Source organism: Cebidichthys violaceus, unplaced genomic scaffold (assembly GCF_023349555.1).
Source record: "Cebidichthys violaceus isolate CVI_PGR_0920_01 unplaced genomic scaffold, fCebVio1.0.p SCAF_17, whole genome shotgun sequence".
NCBI classification, from domain to species: Eukaryota; Metazoa; Chordata; class Actinopteri; order Perciformes; family Stichaeidae; genus Cebidichthys; species Cebidichthys violaceus.
Window position 1 is genome coordinate 9389639 of NW_027176340.1, and position 18876 is coordinate 9408514.

An 18876-nucleotide genomic window follows, 5' to 3' on the forward strand; every position below is an offset into this window, starting at 1 on the left:
ATATATATATATATATATATGCATCAGTTCTGGGCTTGTTCTTTTGTTCATCTGTTTTTGCAGTGTGTGCCACACGTCACGGCAGCAGCAGCCAACCCCTCTGATGTGTGTGTGTGTGTGTGTGTGTGTTTTAGTGATGCTGTTGGTGATTACAATGTCCCCACCCTGCTCCACTGCACCAGTCATCCCTCAGTCTTCTTAAATCAAAACATTTTCCAAGTAACCCAACGCAAATAATAGCACAGACACACAAATCAGAGAGATGTTGGAGTTGTGCCACGGAAAACAAAAAGTTAATTGCCACTCTATGTATGAAGTATGCACTTTGCTGGCGTACTCCCACCCTCTCCCTGTCTAGATTTCGCCTCTGAGAGTAGACACTTTTTGGCTTGTAATGTCAACAACCCACAGGCCCTCCTGCCTCTTCTCAGGCTGACATCCCTGTGGGGTTATTCATGGCCGCTCTGTCGCCCACTGACAGAGGTGGTATTGTTCGAACATGCCGAGAACATCTGGGCCTAATGTAAATCAAAAATTATTCTCTTTGTTGCTGGTATGTGAAAACATTTCAAAATGTTCAAAAATCATTCATTCATCTCAGGTTTCTCCTTGCTCGTGTCAAGCTGATGTTGTGCGTCTATATGGCCTCAAATCACTTCACTGAAATGTTGCTGTTGTGCATCAGGATGCTTAATACCAAAGTGTCCGGGTGTACGCTTCTACACTGTTTTGCAACTTGGCTACAGCCATGTGGTTAAGTCCAATTCGGAACGTGTGAGGGCCATTTTTGTCTCCCTGTGTTTTTCTACGCAATTCCAGTTTCCGTGCCTCTGCTAATTGCAGACTGCGGAGCCACAGAGAGCATTTTCAGCTCTATTTGGGAACCCAAAAGAAAGGGAAAAGAACGGATCCAGTTCAAGCAGTGACTCAGCTTTAAAGGGTCTTATTAATTTACCTTTTCCGCTGTGCCACTTTTTTTTTTGTGCGCCAAAATAAATTTGATTACCACCTGTAGTTGCCAGTAGTAATGATGGGGAACGTAATCGTACACATCTGACTTGGACTCGCATTTAGCTCTTTTTATAATTTTCAAATTCAACATGGCATTATTGCTCTTCTACATAAAATGGCTTCCTCTTCAATTTCAAACTGCCCTCTGAGTCTTTGTGAATGGAATTGTTTCACCCTCCTGTGATGTTTTGGTTGATTGAGAGGCTGCACCTCTTGTTGAACTCTATCAGGTGATCTGCATTTTAAATGTATTAAAATATTGTGTCTCCAGAGACCTGATGCCCAGTGAGCAGTTTCTCTGGCCTCACACGAGAGGCCAGTCTGGCAGCATCTGTTTCAGGGCGAGTTGGTTGTGGGGTGGAGGAAAGGGTCAGGGAGGGGTTATAGGACTGTCACTCCGATTTCCTCTCATCCTGCTTCTTCAGAGCATACCGGACCGCTTTTTCTAAACCCAGAGCTGTCAGTTGCCATACTTTTTATTCAGCAAGATTTATCAGCATATCCTGTAAAGTTTCCCCTGAAGCTGCAGTCAATTGCTAGTTTTCCTGGGATTTATTAAATTATGGCACAGCTTATATACAGTATATATATATATATATATATATATTTTTTTTTTTTTTTTTTTTTTTTTCTAAGTTTGTTTTTTAGCTCAAAATTAAATGTCCAAATTGACCATTTTATTATGACTCCTAGCTACGAGTTTCTCGATTAAGCTTCCGTGGTTTGCTAAAAGCTTCATTCACCACTTGGCTTAAAGTTCATGATCGGTGGGTTATATTAACACAATCATAGATTTAATTAATGAATTACAACTTCTGGCGCCACAATCAAAACTTTTGATGTAAGAAAAGTTTTGGAACAAGTACATGGAGTCAATTAGATAATAAGTGGAAAAAAATCATACTTTATTTCATTAATACAGAAAGATCTGGACTTGAGTCTTTGGTCACCATATGGTTTGGAGCTCTGATGTATTAGTTGAATCAAAGCAGCTGCAGCCATGTTGGAATTACCTGCTTGCGTGAGCATGTGGCTACCTCCAGAGACAGCTTACTGTAGGCAGATGGACATGTCACTCTTGCTGCCAGCCTTTTCTTCGCTTCAAACCCGGATTTCTGCAGCTTTGACATGCTGCACAGTCACGCTGCTGCCTATTTTCCTTGATAGCGGCACATTTTTGCTAAGTTGTCGTCCTGTCTTGTTTCAGGTGGGATGAGAGCAGCTCCATCAGCAGCGGGCTCAGCGACGGCGAAGGCGATGGCTCGGAGAACCTCAGTTCAGAGGAGTTCAATGTCAGCTCCTCCCTTAGCTCCCTCCCGAGCACACCCCTGGGATCCAGACGCAGCTCCTCTGTTATGGTGAGCTGAAATACTGTACCTAACAGTCTGTGACAGCGTTTGGCTTCCGGTCCATCTCACTTTTTCTTCTTCTTTTTTTTGGAAAAAGGCCAAGACTATTTACTTGAGGCATTTTCATTGCTTTAACACTGTGTAATTTTGATTGTATTGTGTGTTAAATGTGAGTCCTTTGTTTTGACAAGGCCACAAAAAGGCAGCGCGGACCTCATCTCTGTCATTAAAATGAAATTAAAGAGAATCTCGGTGCGTCACAATGTAATCAATCTTTGTCGTGTTCAAGAAATTACATGTGAACTCCTCGTTGTTACACTGGGCCTTAAAGCCTCTTTTCACTGAAAAAATGTGTTCTGCTTATTGTTACTTCACTTGGATGTTTGACCTGCACTGTGCGGAATGAGGTATGTGCGGGGTTTCACACAAAGTCTGTTTGGAAGGTGGAAAGTTTCTCTGTGCTGACCTAAAACTTTAACACACGCATGTTAGTGTCACATATACATATGCATCCTGAATTGTGCAATAATGGAAATGAGTAAGGGATGTTAACAAGGTTAACTAACTATTTGATGTCTTGCAACATGCCTGGAGGGGATGTTTAAATAGATCACCTTAGATAAGGGGTAGTGATTTCTACCTTTTATGCAGGTAAACGCTGCGCTGGTCTTTTTGCTTACAGAATGCTCACTTGGGAGAAATAAATTAGTGGTACTCTACGAGCAATCTGCCACTCTTTTTATATTAATAGGGTGCCAAGAAGCAGCATGCCCAATTTTGTCCTCAGTGCCACCTCCTCAATGCACCACATGATATTTTTTCTATTACAGTAGCTGTCTTCTTTTGCCCACTGTCTTTTATTATAAAGATAACGGCTTAAGCCATCTTCTATTCTTAATTTTTCTTGATTATTCTAGTATTGATTTATCTCTGAAAGTGTTAAATCCATACACTTTTTCTGGGGAGGGTTTGTTTTCTTTCCTTTGTCTTCCTCTGTGGCTTTCTTTAATCTGCTCGCAGCATATCAGTCTGTCTCTCCCTGCTTCCCATTGGAATGCAGCTGAGATGAAACAAAGATTACAGACAAACAGTCAGTTCCACCGATAACGCAGACCATGTCTGACGGTTCCCCCTGCTGTGCCTCTTCCCTCCCTCCCCAGCTTCGCACTGACGCAGAGAAGCGCTCCCTGGTGGAGAGTGGACTTTCGTGGTACAGCGAGGATGGCAAAGCCGCCCACAAGCTCGACAGTTGCAGCTACGACACGGGGAGTCTCAAGACGGAGGCCCCAAGCAAGTGGAGGAAGAAGCCTCCGAGCCTCAGTGAAGATTCAGGGTGTAAAGGAGAACTGAGGAAGCCTCAAAGCTTGGGTCATCCAGGTAGTCTCAAGAAGGGTCGTAATCCTCCCATAGGCGTGACCTCCCCCATCACCCACACCTCTCAGAGCACTTTAAAAGTCGCAGGTGAGATCTAATGGTGCATTCTTTTTCCATCAGCCTGCTCTCTTCTCTGCTGTTCCTCTCCTATAGGAATTTGGTTTATCTCTGCTGCTTTTAAACTTGTTTTATCTACTAAATCTATGTCGTCCATTATCTCTTTGTATGCTGTATCCAAATGTATAACAGCCTAGTTTTTAGAGCAGCCAAGGCGGATGTCTGCTTGGTGTCAAGATGAATACAGACACGTACCTCTTAGCGTGAGCCAGGTTTTGATTTGTTGCACAGTATACTAAAGGAAAATGCACTATTAAATCTATGTCATTAAAAAAAGCCCAGAGCCACGTTTCTGCTATTATCTCAGAGAAAAGCCAGTTACTTACTGTACATGTCTGCAGAGACGCTGTGTCTGCCATCTGCAGCAACTAAATGTATTAAATCCCCAACAAAACATGCCACAAAACATTCCTCAGCTTATTATTAGCTTTAAACATAAGTATTTAACAGTAGATCTGATTGTACGCTTGACTGCAGTTTTGCAGAAAAAAAATAAAAATCCCTTTTAATATTTCTCTGTCGCTACATATTTGCCAGCTCTGTGCTTTTACTTTAATGATCCACACAGATCTGATTTGATTGATTATTTCACTTGGATAGGTCTTGTGATATAGTCAAAACAATATAGTTTAATTCAGCATAAGAACCTTTTAAGTCAGTCAGTTGGTGAGTGAGTCACATTTGACTCACAGGCACATGAGCTCTCGAACTAATTCTATTTATATTTCGGCTCAGCTGTAATATACAGGATATATACATTTGCTTTTATGTGAAATTATGTATAATTGATGTGTGCTCCAGTCATTTAAGTGGGGTTCTTTTCCAGTTTACTGGTTTTACTGCCCCATCGTCTGTCCGTCCATTCCTCATTTATCTGTTTTTGAGAAGCTTTTTCTTCTGAGTCATGGTGGTAACAGGACAACTCATCATCATTTAACGACAATTGTTATTGACATTTCCATATTGTTGTTATTTAACTAGAAAATGTCTTTCTTTATGCAGCACCTAAAAGTGAGAAGCCACTAGATAAGTCCAGGATTTCCCTCAAAACTGCTGGTCTACAACGGTCTCGTTCAGATGCTGGAAGGGATCATCATGGAGAGCACCGCAAGCCCCCGTCAGGTTTAGTTAAACCCACAGCCGGAGCCTCCTTTGGCTACAAGAAGCCATCAACAGCCACCGGTACCGCCACTGTGATGACAGCAGGGGGCGCCACCATCTCCAGTGGCTCTGCTACCGTGGGGAAAACCCCGAGGTCTTCTGGCATCCCTATGAAGCCTGTCGGAGGAGGGACCCCCTCGGGTCGAAAGAACAGTTTTGATGCCAGCAGCGAGCAGAGCTTCATGGGGCCAATCGCCCGAAACAGCATTCAGTACCGCAGCCTGCCTCGACCAGCGAAATCGAGCACGTTCAGTGTGATCGGTCGCTCTGCGCCTCGGCCCGTCAGCGGTACCATCGACCCCAGTCTGTTGACCCTGAAACCTGTACCCATGTCCTCCACGGGCCCCAGGATTAAAGAGCCTGGTAGCTGCAGCGGCAAGATGTCGAATCGAACGAGCACAGGCCCAGTGAACATGACGGACCGAGAGAAGGAGAAGGAGAGAGCCAAGGCCAAGGCTGACCTAGACTGTGGTTCTCTGAAAGGAGAGACTCTGGCCACAGGGGAGTCCACTATGAAGCTGCACGGCCTGAGACGGACCAGCAGCAGCAAATACCCTGAACTGTCCTCGCCCACCACACCAAGGTGTATCATTTAAATATCACTTGATAGGGATTATTCTCCTTAGGTCCATGTCGCTACAGTAACTGTGGTTTTATATGCTCAGGATTTCTGCTGCCACCTAATGCACCGCCACTATACAATGAAAGTAAATTCAATTTCAGTTGTGGCGCAGACAGGATTTAAAACCATAAAACCGTATTCTAGAGCTATATCTCTTTCCACAAACAGTGTCGCAGTTACTCCAGTTAATCCACAGAGCTCACTAACAGTTAAGACTAATGGGAACATCGTTTCCTTGGATTTATTGTTCTGTTGAAATTTAGTGGCCGATATGTCAAAATCATGGAAAATATAACCACAATTATCTACATGTCTGGTGGTAGAGAAGTTAGAAAATTAACTGAAATTAATACACATCATGCACTTAGTTTCTATATTGTAATATTTTTTATGCCTGATCCCTAGGATGCTGAACACCAAGTCTCTGGGTCGTCCACCCAGCTTGGCTCACCTGGACAAGTTCAACTCCAACAGTCTCGATTCCTGTGTGACCCTCCAGGACCTCCCGCCCAAAGTACCCCCTTACTCCAAGCTGCAGGACTTGGCTGGTTCCCACACGTCCTCCCGCCTCACCCCGAGCCCGGCGCCTGTGCTCCACATCGATTCCCCCGGCTCCTACACCAGCGAAAGCCTGAGTCTCAGCGCATCACCCCTGCTCTACCCCAAGCTGTCTGGCATGCACCGCAGCATGGAGTCCCTGCCGCTCCAGATGAGCGTACCTTCCAGTGGGAGGTTTGTCAGAACTGAGATGCATGACAAGGACGAAAGGGGTACGGGAACCTGGGGAGCCAGCAGCAGGACATCCCTAAACCTCACAGATAGGTTAGTAATATCTAATATTAATGTATCAAAGGTGTACAGTACATTTAAAAAGATATAGTAAAAAGCCACTTTTCCATCTTCCTATGAACCAATACTGGTAGAAGGAACTGCATTTCTCCCAGCATCTGATAGTGTGTGAAACAAAATGTCCAGAGGGCAGTTGAACTTTCACTGTGAAGACATCCAACTTTGGGTTGTAAGTTTCTTGGCGGCAGACATACCAGCCAATCATGTTTTATGTGCCTTTTCCGGGAACGGAAACTCCGAGGTGTCATTTAGAAGATGGAGGGCCGGCTCCATCGCAAAATTTCTATCTGTCAAGGTGGAGATGGTCAGTACTTTCAGGCAATCCCACGCTGTGTATGAAAGTGCCCAGTAAGCCATATGGGCAAGATAGACAAAAAGGATTAGAAGAGAAACCCTTGAGATGCCTTGTTGTCCTGTGAAAAAACTTAAGTTTGATCATCTTTATTAGAATTATTACCAATGACCGTTTGATCTCCATTATCAATGTTTTATTCTCTTCTTCACAGCTTGCAAACAGACAGAAATACGTTGCCGAAGAAAGGCTTAGAGTACGTCATAACAATTACAGTCCAAGCATCTTATTTGAAATCTCACACTGTGATGTCTCTTCATTGTTTGAAGTTAAAAACGACTTTTCTTTTCTCAGACGCTATGGCTCGAGCCTGTCAGAGAGTGACGGCAAACCGGGAAGACGCCACTCCCACAACATAGTGAGCATGACTGAGAGCGATAGCCCCCCCCAGCTGCCTTCTCCCACCCGCCCACTCCTCCTCCCCTCCTCCGGCAAGGCTTCTCTCACCAACGTGGGTGAGTCTGCTCTCTCCATTTGGCTGCCAAGTTCTAAAAACGCACCCCGCTTTGAAACTAATGAGACTTGAGGTCTGTGATAAGCCATCCATCTCATCGTTGATTATTATTGAGGGCAGCGATATTAAGTTCCCACTGAGAGGAATGTCCGGCATATATTTTACAGTTAGGAAAATGTTGACACAAGTTGTCAATCATGCATCAAGTCATCAAAATGATTATGGTATCAGATGGGACTGTGAATATTGTATATTATATGTGAATATTACAGTCTCACATCTGCACTGCATATAGTCTTGAGTAAAAGTTTAAAATATGCTGCCGATATAGGGGGTCATGTCAGGCTATATTTATCTCTTTGACTGTTGTGGAACCGTAGTGTTTCCTTTCACTCAGTCATCAGAATACGCATGCTATACCTAGGTTTGTGTGTGTGCGTGTGCGTGTGCGTGTGTGTGTGTGTGTGTGTGTGTGTGTGGGTGTGTGTGTGTGTGTGTGTGTGTGAGTGAGTGAGAGAGAGAGTTGCCACACAACTGCATCCTCCGGCCTTATCTGTGCCACTCACTCACTGTCTTTTCAAACATCTCTCTTGTATGATAGTTGCCCCAATTTCTAGTGGCACCCCGAGGATATCGCGCTCCAACAGCATAGGCCCACCCACTGAGTCAGCCTGCGATCTCTATGGATCTTCCCCCCTGGGCAGCAGTATGTCCCTGGCCGACCGGCCAAAAAGCATGATGCGGTGCGGGTCTTTCCGGGAACCCGGGGATGATGGTGAGCCTGCTCTGCGGGGCCCCCCCTGCAGGGGAGTTGCCCAACGTGGCCTCAAACGACTCAAAAGCTGTCCACTCGTACGGCACCCAATCTGTTGAGGAAAATGCCAGAAGGACATTTGTTTTCATGAACAAGAAAAGTGGAGAGTCTCGGTGCATTCATTTTAGATTCATTTGTGAGTTATATACTGAAAGGCACTATCTGTGGTCCAAATGTAAACAAATGAGGAGTCTCTCCACCAATAATTCAAACCTGCTTTCACTCTCAGATAATTTGCAGGCTTTTTAATACACTTTCTGGCTCAAGCTCCAAGTTCTTAGTGTATTTTGATGCGATAACAAAGGTTTGTTTACATGAAATCGTAAATCATGTCTCTGAAATGTGCCTGTCATTGATATGTTCTCAATTAGCTGACCGAGTTTGAGATATTACATTGTCTAAAGTGTTGTCAGTAATAGAAATGCTCCCGCTTAAGTCTTTTATTTCTGACTGGGGATAGCAGGGATTAGTAAATTGTTTATTTTAATAATAAGTCCCTCCCTTGCCTGTTTCAGTGCATGGCTCTGTGCTCTCGTTGGTGTCCAATGCTTCATCCAACCATTCCGCGGTGAGTAGATGCAACCAATATGTACAGTATATTGTTACTTTTGCAGTTTACATGCTGTTCTGCCTTCAAGAAGCGAAGTGATCATTTAAAACAGCTTGTAGAGAATCATTTTGATTTTTTTAACAGTGATTCGTGGACACTGACCCTTTTTTTAACATGCAGGAAAACCTTGCATGCATTATATTAAGTGACCTTAAAGCCTTCCCTAGTTGGTTACAAACCCTTTAGTGACCTGGTACTGCATTCTGTTATTGGACAGCTATCCGGTGCTTCGTCCACGTTTCTGTTTCAGCATTATCGTCTCTATAAAAGTTCAGTGATGTCCCTTTTTCTGTGGATTACTAGTGTTCGTCACTGCCCCTAAAGTTAACTTATCCCTCTTTATTGTTCATTTGCCTTCACCATGCCTTCATTAGAATGAGGAGAGGATACAAGGGGAGGTAAGGCCAACGTGCCACGACTCTTCAACTCACATTGTGTCTTTTCTCTGCGTCATCTGTCAGTCATTTCCTGTTGAGACGGGGTCCATTCACCAGATGATGCTATCAGTGCTCAGTGAAGTCCACAGATCTCTTAACTCAGGGTCTCATAACTCAGTTCATTTTGTCTTATCTCTAATATTCTTTATCATTTAGCACCACCTGCTAACATTTAATAAAGACTTTCTCAAGCCTCATACAATTCCCAGTGCATGAGAAAAGTCCCACTGTCATCCATTGATTAAACATTTTCCCTTGGTTTGGAGTGTATGTACCACTGTCATTTTGGTTTCCTTCATATATATATATTTTTTTAGCTTTTTTGTTTTGTTAAGCAAATGAAACAAAGATTGTAACACATTCAGTTGCTGAGTTATCCCCAGCACTTCTGGCTTTTTGTCCGAGGTTTTGTATATTGTCCATACTGCTGGGGCTTACTTTTCAATTTGTCCACAGCAAATCCGCAAGTTGAGGCGAGAGCTGGAGTCTTCCCAGGAAAAGGTTGCCGACTTGACCATGCAGCTTAGTGCCAATGTATGTATGATTTATTTTGAATTATTTTTAGATGCCCTTTTGGCCTCTTTTTGTAAGATATTTTGTTTGTGTTGGAAGCTTGCAAGATCTTTTATCAGTGTGATAAATCCCAAATGTAAATTATACCTCCGTTTAGTCAATGAGTTTGTAGCCCACAACCAACTGAAATACAGAAACCCCTTTTAACAGGTGTATCTAGTATCTGGCCTGCATTTCTGTGGGGGTGAGATGTGGAAAGATATGGTGTGAATCCTTGCTCACTTAAGAAAAGGAGCATCACTGTGGATGACTCTAGATGCCGAGGCATAACTCTGGCCTCGGTCCGGCTCACGAGGAGTAAAGCTATCATAACGCATCTAGGATCTACCAACCAACCCAACACAACGTTTTTTGAATGATATTTTGGAGCATTTTATGCCTATTGGATAGCTGATAGTAGGAGGATGACGGGAAACGAAAGGAAAACAAAACAAAAGATCCCCAGTTGTGGTTTATGTTACAGAAGGCATGCCATATTTTCAGTTCCCTCACTGCCACTCGCATCTTTCCACTGTTATAATCCTTGTGGCCTCGATGAAGCCGCCACTGCTTCTTCTCTTAGTGTCACCCTGCAGCTTCTAGATGCTTGAGCCTGGCTGCTTCCATCACATTCAACTTTTACTTTAACACCACCTCACCACTGAATCTGATCTAATAGACAACACATATGAACTACGGTCTTCTATTGAACATTTTGCCCTCTGCCGTTGCTTATCAACTAACCTGGGAGTTATACTGAGTGAGTGTATGCAGCCTACCCGTGTGTGTGTGTGTGTGTGTGTGTGTGTGTGTGGGGGGGGGGGGGGGGGGGGGGGGGGGGTTTCGCTCTGTATATGTTTTTGCTGTTTAAGAAGTTTATGCCCACGCCTAACGCCACTGTCCCTCTCTTTTACGTTTTTTGGACGTGTTGACTGCTGGACTTGCTGCTTCCTCCCGCTGACCCGCACCTTTGGATGCTGGGTGTAGCAGCTAGGCCAGGTTTGTTGGACTGTTGCTTCCAGAGCGCTCTCTGACGCTTCTGCATGATTCTGAGTGGACGTCAAGCTGACGAGCTGCTGTCATCTGACATCTCTGTTGGGCTTGCTGTGTCTCAGCTGACCTCATCACCTACTTTGAAGCATGTTGAGACGTTATCAACCAACTGTTATTTTCTGTCTACTTATATTTGGCATATTTGGCTTGATAAATTCTTCAAACGATCATCAAAATTGCTGTCTATTCATTTTCTGTCAATCTGCTAATTAATTAACCAACTAATTCTCTCAGCACCAATTCTGAATATTCCTGATATATATTCCTGCAAATACTTCATTTTTGGGGTCAATAACATTCAGACAGATTCAAGGAGTAGCAGAGTATTCAATTATTCAATAGATGTGACCCCAAAGAAATACATAAGCAAGCTCCAACAAAAATAAATTAAGAAGGGGATGACCCAGACCAGCCACACAGCTGTCGGTCCTGGGCGATCTCTCTAAACTGTTGAACCAGAGGAAGAAACTCAACCCAACAGAAATAAAGCTGCCAAAAGAGGATTATCCGACCCACCGTTCAAACAAAACATCATGTAGAATCGGTCATAACTTCTTAACAAATTCATTATGGCGGTGTCAGCCATGGATTTTAGAAGATTTCTAATCCGTCATGCCATCATCAGTCAAAGTAGTGTGAGATATCCGAGACCAAAGGTCAAACATGCTACATGATGGTTGGCGAAGTTTGTCACACCCTTGCCCTCCCTCACCACCAACACCCTAACGTCCCCTTTCATCCCTGACATCATCCACAGCTGTCCACTGCTCCATCCCCTCCCTCCCATCCCAGCAGATGGAGTAAGCCATTTGCTTGATGTGCTGTGAGCGTGTGAGGCTGCAGGCCGATTCGATGCAGCCGGTGACTCATACCTGTCTGCTGTCTCAACCCCCCCCCCCCCCCCCCCCCCCCCTCTCTCTCTCTCTCTCTCTCTCTTTTCCTCCTCCTACCTCTGTGTCTTCCTCTAAAGGCTAATCTGGTAGCAGCGTTTGAACAGAGTTTGGCGCTGATGACGGCACGCCTGCAGACCCTGTCGGTCTCCTCGGACCAAAAGGTATTTGTCGCAATGCTAATGATTGTTAAACCAACTGAGGCATGTGTGACAGTTTACATTTACACATATGAGAAGAAAAAAAACATGACACTTAAAGAAACAAGCAATGACTATCATTCTAAAGACACAATGGTGTTACTACACCCTCAAGAAATACATGATGATAAACTTTTGGTCCGATTATCATTCAACTGCTTTATATTCGATGCTGTCAGTGAAAGAGACGCTACCAGGTAACATAGTCATTCTGGAAATCAGTTGTGGTTCAAACTTTCCTATAGCAGGATTTCCATATTGTCCCTATCCACTCAACACTCATCCTAGTTAAAACCAGATATGATTATTGTTTATATATTTCAGATTTTAAATCTCATTTACAAGGGGGTCCTGGCCAAGAAGAAATTTCACACAAGCATCGCATACAAACACAGATGATAGACTTAAAAAACAAAACAGCAAAAAGTAAAAAACAACATGTTGAATGTTGGTTCAGTGAGCTAACATGAACACATATTGATATGTTGCTTCTTCAGGACTCTGAGCTCACTGAGCTGAAGGATACCATCGAGGTTCTGATGGTCAAAAACACTGAGACCCATGAAATCATTCAGGGGGCTCTCAGTACTCCAGACATCGAACCTAAAGGTACAGAATATTCTGGGCATGTACAATAAACGAAACGCATGCAAAGATGAAGGTAGGAATTTCAAAAGCTTCCCATCATTAATCAATGTGTTCCCTTTTCTCCTGGTATTTAGAACCGCTGATCAATCGGCACAACTCGTCCGAAAGCATCTCCAGCCTCACCAGCAACACCAGCCACTCGAGTATGGGCAGTCTGAAAGAGCAGGAGGCCAAGAAGAAGAAGAAGAAGAGCTGGGTGAGAACGCACACGCGGAATCTAGAGGCCGCACTGATTATACGTTGAAATATTGTTGGGTGTATCTGAGTTTTGTCAGTCACTGACCAGCATACTGCACTGTGTGGTGAGATGTTACACCAAATACATTCAAAGAATTATTTTGCAAGTGTTTACGAATCAGTTGTTTCCTTCAGATCATTAGAGAAAGGTATGAAGACTATCAAACCGTTTTTGGTATTGAATTGAACAGTTCAGCGCATCTGGGCTTTTAATTGGTCAGATATAAATGTCAAATTCATCAAACTTAAAGCTAATTCAGTCATGGTCTTGATTAGCCCCACATTATAAAATATCGGCAATAAAATACAAGATGCTAAAAAGGCTTGTGTGAAATAAAGAATAAGAATTAGAATAAAAAATATAAATGTATATAATAAAATTATGGCTATTATCAGTTTTTATTATACTATGTTTGATACAAAAAAAATAAAAATCAGCTGCAGCTCTAGTTGTTTTTTCTTGCATGTGTGTTCGTCTCTCTCGTCCTATCTCGTTCCAAGTCTGTTATTAAGTATGACTCTGGTTTTTCCCTCATGCTGCCCTGCTTTTTATTTTAGGTCTTTGAGGTGAGTGTTGTTGCTACAGTAAATATACCCTAACCCCCCCCCCCCCCCCCCCCCGAGCCTGCATGCACGATGTGAGTCATACTTGTGAAACATTTTGAAACTCTGTCGTCTGCGTCTTTTTAAACACATAATCCCTTTAGTTTGTATCATGTTTGATCGTAATAAACTGTTCTATTAAATTACAGAATCAAGGTTTATGTTCTTTATGTTAAACTGTTTTGTAGTACTGAAGACATCAAACTGTTCAATGAAGATAAGTATTGTTGTGGAAACTTTAAATGGAAATGTTTTGTATGAACAAAATTTACTTATATGTTTTGTTTTATTCATTTCAATTCCTTTAAACAGTACACCAAGTTAGTGTTGGGCTTTTATGTCTGTCCACTGTTTAACAAGAATTATGCAAATAGATTAAACTAGGTGGCAACATAAATTAAAAATAAATGCGGATTACAACTCTCAGTGGAAAACATGGCATATCTGATAGAAGCAGCTCACACAAGCGCTTTCAAGATTTGCTTGTCAATTGAACTATATTTCTCTCCCATGTTTCTTCTTTGTGCAGTTACGCAGCTCCTTCAACAAGGCCTTTAGTAAGAAGGGCTCCAAGCAGTCTGGGCCGTATGCCGACATTGAGGAAATTTCCACCCCAGAATCCTCTGCACCATCCTCCCCTAGAGTCCACCATGGTGGTAACAATCCTCCATTGTCAATGAAATCCTCTGCCTCTGCATCATCATCAGGGTAAACCTCTCCCTGCAATGATCTCTTAAACTAGATGGTCCAACACCGGATGTTTAGAATTGTGTAATGACATAAGAATTAGATTTCACTGCCAAAAATGTATGTGAATATACCGTGGATTATTACAAGACTCTCTGCTGTCTGTGCTCATGTTACTGTAGCTATGTTTAAAATTGGTCCAGTAGTAAGGGAGACTGCTGCAAGAAAAACACTTTGTTTCTCTGTACGGTCATTTCCATAATGTTGTCAGACACTTAACACAGACAAAAAATCAAGCACTTTAAGTGGACGTACATTGAGGTTGCGCAATTGCTCGATATGTCCCAGCTGGTTTAGTGCCTGGCTTCTGCAGCTTTATGACTCATTCCTGGACCAATTTAAAAATGTCACTTGTGAAAACAAGTCACTTGTGAAAACAGGGTCCAGGTTGAGAATGACCAAACTTATCCTTTAATTTAATATTTGAAATGTTTCAAACAGCTGTCTGTCTAATGATCCTTGCCACTTCGTCCCATCTCTAACGTTGTCTTATTTAAACTGAATATCTCCAGACTCTGTGAAGGAGATGAGGTGGGCGATGATAACGTTGTAACAGAACTGCGCACAGAGCTGTGGGAGAAGGAGCGCAAACTGACAGATGTCCGTCTGGAGGCTCTGAGCTCTGCCCATCAGCTGGAGCAGCTGCAGGACGCCATGACCAACATGCAGGTATGTGTGATTTGTTCTTTTGATATTTGATTTTTTTACTTCCAAAACATGTCCTCTCTATAAAGTCCTGCAGTTCCTGCAGTTCACTGTGGAGTTGGTAAAAGCAATTAGGATTCAAACTTTTAAACCTCCGCACACAAAATATGTGCAAATATTAAAGTTGAGGACAAGTTCGTGTTGAGTGTAGGTATGTGCTGCTGTTATCAAGTCAAACTTTTATACATCTTTTATTGTTTAAAAAATGGTCTTGTGATGTTTACAAAATTTATGAAAATGACTTTTCCCTACTTCTGGGATTTTGTCTGTAGTCAACAGTGGAAAACCTGAAGGCTGAGAACGACCATCTGAAGACAGGTGGTCTGTCCCCCTGTCCATCTCCTGGACCTTCTAGCTCTGTCTCCCAGTCCTCAGGTCTCACTGCTCTGGGAAGCTCATCACCTCGACAGTCCGTAGCCATGCAAATGCCCAAGAGCTACAGCAGAGGGCCGAGTGAGGGGAGCGCCTCAGGTACAGTTCAGTCTCTGACATGTTGACAATGTGTCACAATGGTGTCACCAGTGTGGAAGACATGTAGGCATAGCTCTTAGATTAAATGTTACTTACACACTAGTGATTCAAAATGAATGAACTGTCTTGTGTAGTCTTGAACCCGCAGCATGAATAGCAAATACGTATGACTGAAGTTATCGGAGTGCTTTTCTAGAAACACACTGACTTAATAATTGTATTATACTTTATGTGTATAATGTAGGCATTTATAGTTTGTACTTTACATTTGACTAAAGCAGAGACACCTCCTTGCCTGTAAATCATCTCATTTTTGTACTGTACATGTGCACCATCTACAAGCAAAAAAACCCAACATATTATAGTGTTTTTTCACTATTTTTCCAATAACTATTATTAATCTTCACTTTCAGTTAACGTACGACAATGAAATGTCAAATCATGTTATTTAAATATTATCCCCTGTTTGTGTTTGTTATGTCAGATACCCATTTAATATCTTTGCTCTGTACTGTTTGTGTGTTAGACCTCACAGTTTTCTAATCTGCTCATGCATTTACCAATACAAACTGTTAAACAATGTCCTAGTTTTGACATTCTTTGTAATATTATATTTTTGTGTCACGGATACTACATTTCTTTTTCTGTTTTTGTCTTTACTCCTCAGCAGACGTCTTCTTTGCAGATTCTCTCAGTCTTTCCTCTCAGAGGGATGAGCACCGTGTTCGGGTGGTGATATGTGTCGCAGATTTACACGTCTTCAAAGATGTAAGCATGTTTGACGTTTGTCATCTTTCCTCCTTCAGACCAAATAAACATGATTTCAAATCTCTGTATCACCGGTTTTCTGCACTTTGCATTCACAGGATGTCAAACAGCAGGATTTCTTCGTCGGCACTGTCAGGGTGAATGGTAGGATGGACTGGCCCATGCTGGACTCAGCAGTCAGCCAGGCTTTCAAGGTAAGTCCCCTTCTTCTGATAACTTTGACCACTGCGACGTGTCCGAGAACTGAATGTACAGTTTGCATCGAGCACGTTTCAGCTGTCACATTAAATTTAGCACACTGTTACTTCAAAGAGTTCCATGACTGCACACTGGTGGAAACTAAGACACCGAAACACCGTATGGAATCATGTTGAATAATGAAAAAGCAGAAACTTAGTGAAAGAGGTATTTTAATTTAGATTGTCCAGGTCTCACCTCTTTGTCCAGGTGTTGAGAGTTAATTGGCTCCTAAACATCACTAGGGGCTCTGTCAAATCACACTAAATCCTACTCAGACGGATATAATTACTTCTCTTTTTCTATTCTTTTAATTCCAGGTGTACATAGCCAAGGTGGACCCCACTTCTAGTCTGGGCCTGTCTACAGACTCCATCTACAGTTACAGTATGGGCCACATCAAGAGAGTGCTGGGAGGAGAATCTCCAGAGACACAGCCCTCTCGCTGCATGTCCCGGGGCCCCAGTAGCATCACAGTGGCCCTGAAAGGTCTGTGGAGAAATGTGGCGTGGTTTAAGATTGGAGATAGATTATTTGTACCTGATGGACAGTTGGTTCTGTTGCTGTAGCAAACACAACACAGAGCAAGACACACAAGATAAAAGATTTAAAAAAAAAAAGAAACACGCATATATAACCACACATAATACAAAGAAATGCATATCAATACAAAAGTAAAATGTTGTGGGGGGGCGCTGTCAGATATAATGGCTTCTGCCTTCATTAACAACTGTTTATTCAACAGTTCAGATAGATTTCTCTGCTGAGTGCCAATAATGTTGCTGCTGTCTGCATACCAGCAACTAAATGGAAAGGTAAAATAAATGAAAAGGTGAAGACTGACCCGATAAAAGAAATATAAAACAATGTCAATAGAGATCTGTCAACCTGGAACTTGGCTAGCTTCCTTCTTTTTTTTTTTTTTACCTCCAGTCAATCAGAATTTGGGTTGATGAAATAAACATCCTTAAGCAAGCACTCTAAAGTTGTTTTTCTGCAGTAGAGCCTGTTGGAGTCAGTCCAGCTTCCATTTTCAAATATCCATCTTTTCAATTGGCAAACCACAAATCTTTTAATTGAAAGCTGGGTCCACAGCATACGATACATTGAGGGATACGTAATCAGGTTTCTTGTGTCAATCAGATCATTAGCTGTTGTGAAGTATTTATCTGAGGAGTTTAACTGCCTAATCCAAGTCTCAGCTGGATGCAAAGCCTCATGCCTGTTTGTTTATCGGACTAAATTTGGACCTGTCTGTCTTGATTGCTGTTTGGATCAGTGTTGCTTATTTTGATTACTTAGTCTTCTTTACGGCCAATGTGTATTCAGTTACGTTTAACTGTGACCTGTCCTCATCATTGACCAAAACATAAGCTTAAATGACCCCAGCTGGCAGCTGATGAACTCCTCAGTTCAATAACATTATGTTTTGGTTCTTTGTAAATAGCCAAATATCTTGTTTTATTTTATCAAATTATTCATACAAGCTTAACATTGTCATCACTGGTACAGGTTTGTGTGACTTGTAAACATTATATTTTCATAACAGCACTGTTTTTGTTTGGGAGTTGCACATATGCGGAGTCCATCAGTGATTCTAAACCAGAGCTGGGGTCATTGAGGCGTGGAGAGGTTGTTGGTTTAATAGTCTGCTAGTCCTTGATAGACCTTTTGCATGCTGGAATGCAGGGAGTGAAGTAGAGCAACAGCAGCCCAGACAGGTCTGTGGGTAACATGATCTCAGTGCAGCCAGGCCCAGCTGGTTGACCAGCCTCAGACACATGGGCCCCTTAGATGCTAAAGAGAAGCATTAGACTCCTCCAGGCTGGTGGGGGGGTGCACAGACTCCTTACACTTGCAAAGTTATTTTCAGAGCATAATGCTTGAACTCCATGTTGCTTCTCAAGGACATGCGAGGTGATTTAAAGCTGTTTGCACAACATCATTTACCAATCAAGTCAAATATCAAGTATCACGCTTAGGTTTATCACCAATCAACACAGTCTGTTGTCCCTTTTCTTCACTATATTCAGGTTTGAAGGAGAAATGTGTGGATAGCCTCGTATTCGAAACCCTCATTCCCAAACCCATGATGCAACACTACATCAGTCTGCTGCTCAAACATCGCCGTCTCATCCTGTCCGGACCGAGCGGGACGGGTAAGAGCTACCTCGCATCCCGGCTGGCTGAGTACCTGGTGGACCGCAGCACCCGCGAAGTCACCGACGGCATCGTGGTCACTTTCAACATGCACCGCCAGTCATGCAAGGTGACAGAGAGTGACGACTCGTATGATTCTGTACAACAGCGGGGGTCATGTTTGTCAGCTTCCTGTCATTACTGTCCCTCTCTCGTTCACCTTTTTGTCCTCAGGATCTGCAGCTTTATCTTTCCAACCTGGCCAATCAAATCGATCGGGAAACCAGCACATCAGAAATACCGCTAGTCATTATTCTGGATGATATTCATGGGCCTGCGTCCATCAGCGAACTGGTCAATGGTGCTCTCACCTGCAAATACCACAAATGGTAAGCTCCACCTACACAGACTGAAACTAGCTACAAGAGTATTTATGTGATATTTAATGTGACCTTAACTGTAATATTGTTCTTGTT

At 42.8% G+C, this 18876-nt stretch overlaps 1 protein-coding gene across 1 annotated transcript in view; it reads left to right on the forward strand.

Moving 5' to 3' along the window:
- LOC137873985 (neuron navigator 1-like) overlaps positions 1-18876 on the forward strand; it is a 68889-nt gene that overhangs the window by 44754 nt on the left and 5259 nt on the right. Inside the window, exons 7-27 of the mRNA XM_068712526.1 lie at positions 2219-2369; positions 3521-3821; positions 4854-5595; positions 6040-6456; positions 6990-7031; positions 7130-7290; positions 7891-8064; positions 8619-8671; positions 9088-9111; positions 9607-9684; positions 11726-11809; positions 12343-12454; positions 12568-12689; positions 13863-14041; positions 14593-14749; positions 15058-15256; positions 15924-16024; positions 16123-16218; positions 16582-16750; positions 18295-18530; positions 18635-18789. Coding sequence (XP_068568627.1) covers positions 2219-2369; positions 3521-3821; positions 4854-5595; positions 6040-6456; positions 6990-7031; positions 7130-7290; positions 7891-8064; positions 8619-8671; positions 9088-9111; positions 9607-9684; positions 11726-11809; positions 12343-12454; positions 12568-12689; positions 13863-14041; positions 14593-14749; positions 15058-15256; positions 15924-16024; positions 16123-16218; positions 16582-16750; positions 18295-18530; positions 18635-18789 — 3753 coding nt within the window. The remainder of the gene's footprint in view (positions 1-2218; positions 2370-3520; positions 3822-4853; positions 5596-6039; positions 6457-6989; positions 7032-7129; positions 7291-7890; positions 8065-8618; positions 8672-9087; positions 9112-9606; positions 9685-11725; positions 11810-12342; positions 12455-12567; positions 12690-13862; positions 14042-14592; positions 14750-15057; positions 15257-15923; positions 16025-16122; positions 16219-16581; positions 16751-18294; positions 18531-18634; positions 18790-18876) is intronic.